The following is a 6,971-nucleotide window of genomic DNA, read 5'->3' on the forward strand; positions in this document are numbered from 1 at the left end:
TAAACCTCGAAGAATCATCACTAACCTAGTTGTCCCCCCTAAACTTTCCCATATTTCTGTCATAGATTAGATATTCCTCTAGTCTTAGACATCTACTCTTTCACTACTAAAATAAGATTCATGCTTGTAGGAAGTAACAAATTGGAGTCGGTGGTTTTGAGTCGCCTGAATTTTGAATCCTTTGTGCGGGATCTACTCCTGTTGAAGCATTATCGAGTGGAGCTCTATAAGCTGAAGTCCTCTGCAAAGAATGACTGGGAGGCAGAGTACAAGGTAAGGTATATCTCTCGTCTCTCTTCTCTCCTGTCTCTCTCTTCTCTCCTCTCTCTTCTCTTCTCTCTCTTTTCTCTCTTCTGTCTCTTCTCTCTTCTTTCCTCTCTCTCCTCTCTCTTCTCTCTCCTCTCCTGTCTCTCTCCTCTCCTCTCTCTCCTCTCTCTCTCTCTCTCTCTCTCTCTCTCTCTCTCTCTCTCTCTCTCTCTCTCTCTCTCTCTCTCTCTCTCTCTCTCTCTCTCTCTCTCTGTCTCTCTCTCTCTCTCTCTCTCTGTCTCTCTCTCTCTCTCTCTCTCTCTCTCTCTCTCTCTCTCTCTCTCTCTCTCTCTCTCTCTCTCTCTCTCTCCTCTCTCTCTCCTCTCTCTATCTCTCTCTCTCTCTCTTCCTCTTCCACAACTGATTTAATTAGTGATTTTCATTAATGTATCCCCAATGTATCCAATTATTCTGATAAGTGTGACAAAGACCAACAAACTTTGATCATATATAGGGGATGGGGCCCTTGCCCCCCCCCCCCCCCCCCATAATGCGATCATTGCAAGCTCTGTCTTGCCAACACATATATGGGTGAAGTTTGTCCTCATCAATTAGACACTCTTTTTATTGGATTAGATTTATGATTGTAGGCCTTCCATCACATTTCAGAGGAACTTTTAGGAGGATTTGCTTTGAACACAGTCACTATGATTACAAGAACATTGCTGTGTTTTGAAAGTCATTTCAGGTGTCTTCTAAATATTTACTATGATTTCCATGCAAGACTATGTAATTGATTTGAGTGAATAGAATATTTAGCATTGTTTTCCCTACAAAATTTTATCTTGTCACTATTATTTTGCAATTATGATGTTAGGTGTACTATTGCTGTTATTATTCATGTTGCTGCTTGTTATGTCATCATAATATGTTTTTTTTATAGTATCTTTGGTTTGTAATCAAAAGATTTGATTTGTTATTGATTTGTATTTTGTTCATTTTCAGGCATCTCCTGGAAATCTTGCTCAGTTTGAGGAGATTCTCTTTGGTGCAAATAATGAACTCACAGTCACAACAGGTGTCATTGCTGTCAAACTAGCAAGTGAAGGCGGCCATAGGGTGTGTAAGAGGGTGTATTTATTATGTAATTGAGAATCAGCATTTGTCATTAGACTTGTCTTTTATGGTTGTTTAGGTTTACAGTATCTTTAACCCACTCATGACGGGGGCATTCCAGCCTTGCATGTTACAATGCCAGGGCTCTCGAACGCATAGGCCTAAATCAGTTAAATAAACGACGCCGTATGACGTCACCCAGCGAACGGGACCTTGAATGCACGGTACCCATGGTGTACCACCCGTCCAGAGAGGGTTAAACTAAAACTAATAAGAACTTATATTTGCTATTTTAACCAGGACTAGAATTTTTTTTAAAGCAAAAGTATGTAGTATCAAAGATCAGTAGGATTTTAGAATATATATATATATATATATACTTATGATTTTTTTCATTCTAAGAGAAATATCAATGTTATACATAAGTGTGCAATAAAAAAGCATGAACTAAAAATCATTTTGAGTGTGAATTTATTCAAGGTTGTGGGTGTTGGCTACATTGATGCGAACGGACGCCAGATGAGCGTTGCAGAGTTCAATGACAATGATACATTCAGCAACCTGGAAGCCCTTGTGGTACAGCTAAGCCCCCGTGAATGTCTTATCCCCTCTGGTGATCTGGGGCCTGATGGTGCCAAGCTGAAACAGGTCTGTTGAAATACCTTGGTTATTATTCTCTCTAATTATGACAATTTGCCAAGCCTCTGTGATTATAGATATGAAGTAGTTCTAACTCCAAGCCACTTTGATCATTGAATAATCAAAAATGAATTTCTTGTTTCCATAAGTACTCAATTTTTTGTTTCCATTACAGGTATTATCTCGCAGTCAACTCCTTGTTACTGAAAGAAAGAGGAATGAATTCTCAAACAAGGACGCAAGTCAGGACCTGAGTCGGCTCCTGCGCACAAAGGGAGATGCATCTGCTGTAGCTGCAAGGCCAGAGATGGACCGCGTTAATGCTATATGCGCTCTAGCAGCTGTTATAAAATATTTAGAGGTTAGCACATATATACTGTGATATACAGTTTCCTGTTAGTGAATGTATAGTACAAATAAAGGTATTTGATTTCCATGTCAGATGTAAAACTAACTTAATTTAAAAACTTTTGGTTATATTTCTTTCAGCTTCTGGGTGATGATAGCAACTTTGCCCAGTACACTCTATCCATGTATGATCTCAGCCAGTACATGCGCCTAGACAGTGCAGCAGTTAGGGCACTACATGTGGAGCCTATCAGTGGTAGTGTAGAATCCTCTGGTGGAGTTTCCAAGACTCATACTATCCTAGGGCTCCTGGACAAGTGTAGGACACCACTTGGGCATCGTTTATTGGCACAGTGGCTTAGGCAGCCTTTAGTTGACATTAATAAAATTGGTATGTTTATATTTGCTTACACTGATGATTGATGAAAATGTTGATATATTAAATTTAATTTTTACATCTAGATACCAAATTTTGATATTTGCACTGAATGCATGTTTGAACGTTTATTTGCAGAAGAGAGATTAGATTTGGTAGAGGCCATGGTTACCAGTGTAGAGATGCGTCACAGCCTCGGAGAGGAACACTTGCGTCGTGTGCCTGACCTCAATCGCATGGCTCGCAAGCTCACTCGAAAGGCGGCCACTCTACAAGACTGTTACAGGTCAGAATGCCTTTCAAGCACATGTTATATTTATTGTTTACAACCAGCAAGGAGATAATGATTCAATTTTACCAATATTAACAGGAAGATTAATCATTACAAAATCATCACAGACTGTACCAGTGCATAGAGAGGCTACCATACCTGTGTGAAGCAATTGCCAAATATGATGGACCACACACAGCTTCACTGGCAGCAGTTTTCACAACTCCTCTCCAGGTAATTCGCCCAAATATGCATCTTCATTAAAGTCTTCAGATCTTTATTAATTGAATCTACCTGATTACACTGATGAGGTATAGGAAAAGAGGAGAAAAAGTATTTCTAATGTATTCCCCTTTTTTGCAGGAGCTGATTTCTGATTTAGCAAAGTATCAGGAGATGATAGAAACAACAGTTGACATGGAACAAGCCAATCAGGGAGAGTATGTTATCAAGCCTGACTTTGATGAGACACTAGCAGGTAATCTTTCTTTCTTTCTTTCTTCTTTTTTTTTCCAAATTTTCTCCAAATTTTAACTTTCAGATTATATTTGTCTCTGGATTGATTAATGTAATTTGCTTGATATTTTGATGACTTAGATGAAGTGTGGTTATACAAAAAAAAAAAAATATATATATATATATATATATATATATATATATATATATATATATATATATATATATATATACACCAGAGAATATCAGAATACCTATGAGAAGACGGGTGAATTTCTAGAACTGATACTCAAAATATGTAGCTTAGATGGTTTAAAAAAAAAAAAAAAAAAATTACAACTTCCACTTTGTCAACAGAATTGAGAGAAACCATGAATGGCCTAGAAAAGGATATCCAGAACCAGCTGAGAAAGGCAGCTAATGACCTCTGTCTAGAAGCAGGGAAGAGTATAAAGCTTGAGTCCAATGCTCAGCTTGGTTATTACTTCAGAGTGACACTAAAGGTAATTCAACTGATGAAAGAGAATAATTTACCAGCAATATTGTAGTTTGTTCCAAACCTAGAAAGATCTTTTTTTATATATATATATTACCCTGATAGATAGAAATATGTTGTCCTTAATTATTTCACCCATTATGATTGCCCTTTGCTATCTGCTGATAATGCTGTTTATTTAGTGACTAAAATGAAATGATGAGTATTTTATACCATGTACCGATATCCTAACATTGTCAAACAGGCATTGTTAGTATATCAGTTTCAAGTGTGTCACCTGTCAAAATTATCTTGCAGGAGGAGAAAGTGCTACGAAATAATCGCAGCTACCACATGATTGATACAAACAAAGCTGGTGTGAGGTTTAGGAATAATGCCCTTCAGGACTTGAATGAGCAGCACATGGCATCAAAGGAAGAGTATGTGCAGCAGCAAAAAACTGTGGTAGAGGAAATTATGAATATTGCAGGTCGGTTTCCTATGTAAAGAATATACACAAGTTTAGTTATAGTCATTTTGCAGCCATAAGTGAGATGAGAATTCATGAATTTCATATAATTTAGTTTTTGCCTAGGTGGCTCCCAAAGAGACCACCTGTCGCTTAGGAACAGGTGGTCCCTTAGAAATACATGTACACCTTAGAAGGTGGTACAGATATATATAAATGCATACCAACACTAATTATTTCACTTACATCTTATTGTATATCTTTGTCTCACCGACAGTTGGGTATGTGGAAGTAGTACAAAACTTAGGACAGGTGCTTGCTACTTTGGACTGCATCTTTGCCCTTGCAACCGCTGCAGTGTCTGCACCCATTCCCTATGTACGACCCAAACTTTTGGAACAGGGAGCAGGCGTGATGAAATTACAGGAGATTCGTCATCCTTGCCTGGAGCTTCAGGATGATGTATCATTTATACCAAATGATTGTACTTTTGACAAAGGTTAGACATGGAAACTTTGGATGAAGCATGATTATTAAAATACCTTGCTATTTTATAATTGAGATATAGAGAAACTAGTGACAGTATATAATTTATTTTTAGTTTTCAATAATGTAACATTTAAATGTTTCAGATAATGGATTGTTCCACATAATCACTGGACCCAATATGGGAGGTAAAAGCACTTTCCTTCGCTCTGTGGGTGCGGCAGTCTTAATGGCTCAGATTGGGTCGTTTGTTGCTTGTCAGGAAGCAGAAATCTCCATAGTAGACAGTATTCTTGGTAAGGAAATGTCATCAGAGGAAGTGAATACACACTGGAAAATATTTGAATCTTCAATAGAATTTCATGCACAAAAATGAGTCACCTAAATGATTTCTTACTATTGCATGTGTTCATGTATTTAGTTCAGTGTAAATATTTTTAAAATATCTTACAGCTCGGGTTGGTGCTGGAGATTGTCAACTTAAGGGTGTGTCAACATTTATGGCAGAGATGCTTGAGACTGCAACTATTTTAAGAGTAAGAACATTTTTACCTCTATGAATTTTTTTTCTGTTGACATCAAAAATTTACCAATTATCTTGCAAATAATGTATACTAATATAATCTTTTATTTTCAGTCGGCAAGCAACAAATCATTGATCATCATTGATGAACTGGGACGTGGTACATCAACGTACGATGGCTTTGGACTAGCATGGGCCATATCAGAGTAAATATTTCATGCTTTTGTGTCATTAGAATAATTTGAATGAAGAATAAGCTCACCATATTTATACCTGTATTTCTTATGAATGAATAAATCTTTATCTAAAAAGTATAGTTAGGGAACTGACATATGTTTTTTTTTAATGAATATGTGGAATCCTGATGACAAATTATCAATTAACTGTGACTTTTCTTTTCTTTTTTATAGATACATTGCCAAGGAGATTGCAGCATTCTGCCTCTTTGCTACTCATTTCCATGAGCTCACAGCCCTAGCAGATGAAGTGGACAGTGTTCAGAACTATCATGTGACAGCCACAACTGCACATGGTGCCCTAACTCTCTTGTATCAGGTAGGCCCATATCTAGTGTTATCTGCTGTGAAGTTCGGTGAATCACATACATTAGTAGGAATTATAGTAGATGCAGCAATGGTATATCTCATATGAACTCAATAGATACTTGTTAGACATACAGTACGGTACATACAATATTGTATAAAAAGGATGAAAGTATGTATTGTTAATCATATTTATTGAATCATGTTCTCATTGTGTCTTTTGTAGGCAATTGTCAAGTTTTAAAACAATCTAGCTGTTCTAAATAACTGCTGTTTGTTGTCAGATGCTTATGATGTTTACTTATTATGCAAATGCAACTTTTTGCAATGTCATTGAAATTTTGGCAATAAAAATCTATTTCTGTATAATTTCCCTGTGTATTCACAAAACTTCAGTATCGCCCACGTAATTATACCATCATTATCTATAGATATGTCTGAGTAAGTTCATATTATTCAATTTACTCAAAACAATAACTTCCTAAACTAGTACTTATTTGGTAATGGGAATCTTATATACCACATATATTATAAATGTGTAAATTTTTCTCTTACCACTCAGGTAAAACCTGGCCCTTGTGATCGTAGCTTTGGAATCCATGTCGCAGAGCTGGCCAACTTCCCCTCAAGTGTGATAGAGGTTAGTGCAAACTAGCTTACAGTCTTCTATTCCCTTTTAATCAAATTTCTAAGTGTTCATTATCAATGCAATGAGATAACACTAACCTGACCTGATTTTTCTCTTCTTTCTTTCTTTTGTTCCATCTCTTTTTTTGTGCTTTTTATAATTCCTTCTTCTTTTACAAAACCAGTATGCCAAAAGAAAGGCTGGAGAACTAGAAGACGACTTTGGTGATGAGGATGATTCAGAGGAATCCGTCAAAAAGAGGAAATTGGAGAAACAAGTAAGTAGCAAGCAATGTCTATCCAATTTGCTTATAGAAAATCCCATTATTTTGGAGAAACAAGTAGCAAGCAATTTCTATCCAATTTGCTTATAGAGAATCCCATTATTTTGGAGAAA

At 36.7% G+C, this 6,971-nt stretch overlaps 1 protein-coding gene across 1 annotated transcript in view; it reads left to right on the plus strand.

Moving 5' to 3' along the window:
- Nucleotides 1-6,971, plus strand: part of spel1 (DNA mismatch repair protein spel1) — an 8,100-nt gene extending 1,129 nt beyond the window's left edge. The window contains exons 4-20 of the mRNA XM_086548194.1: nucleotides 131-273; nucleotides 1,252-1,365; nucleotides 1,843-2,010; nucleotides 2,177-2,362; nucleotides 2,491-2,740; nucleotides 2,864-3,011; nucleotides 3,125-3,230; nucleotides 3,360-3,474; nucleotides 3,810-3,955; nucleotides 4,246-4,417; nucleotides 4,674-4,895; nucleotides 5,029-5,178; nucleotides 5,336-5,418; nucleotides 5,520-5,611; nucleotides 5,816-5,960; nucleotides 6,510-6,587; nucleotides 6,760-6,971. Coding sequence (XP_086404320.1) covers nucleotides 131-273; nucleotides 1,252-1,365; nucleotides 1,843-2,010; nucleotides 2,177-2,362; nucleotides 2,491-2,740; nucleotides 2,864-3,011; nucleotides 3,125-3,230; nucleotides 3,360-3,474; nucleotides 3,810-3,955; nucleotides 4,246-4,417; nucleotides 4,674-4,895; nucleotides 5,029-5,178; nucleotides 5,336-5,418; nucleotides 5,520-5,611; nucleotides 5,816-5,960; nucleotides 6,510-6,587; nucleotides 6,760-6,948 — 2,507 coding nt within the window. The 3' untranslated portion in view covers nucleotides 6,949-6,971. The remainder of the gene's footprint in view (nucleotides 1-130; nucleotides 274-1,251; nucleotides 1,366-1,842; nucleotides 2,011-2,176; nucleotides 2,363-2,490; nucleotides 2,741-2,863; nucleotides 3,012-3,124; nucleotides 3,231-3,359; nucleotides 3,475-3,809; nucleotides 3,956-4,245; nucleotides 4,418-4,673; nucleotides 4,896-5,028; nucleotides 5,179-5,335; nucleotides 5,419-5,519; nucleotides 5,612-5,815; nucleotides 5,961-6,509; nucleotides 6,588-6,759) is intronic.

Source organism: Penaeus japonicus, unplaced genomic scaffold (genome assembly GCF_977035675.1).
Source record: "Penaeus japonicus unplaced genomic scaffold, GWHDUDI00000001_assembly GWHDUDI00000020, whole genome shotgun sequence".
Lineage (NCBI taxonomy): Eukaryota > Metazoa > Arthropoda > Malacostraca > Decapoda > Penaeidae > Penaeus > Penaeus japonicus.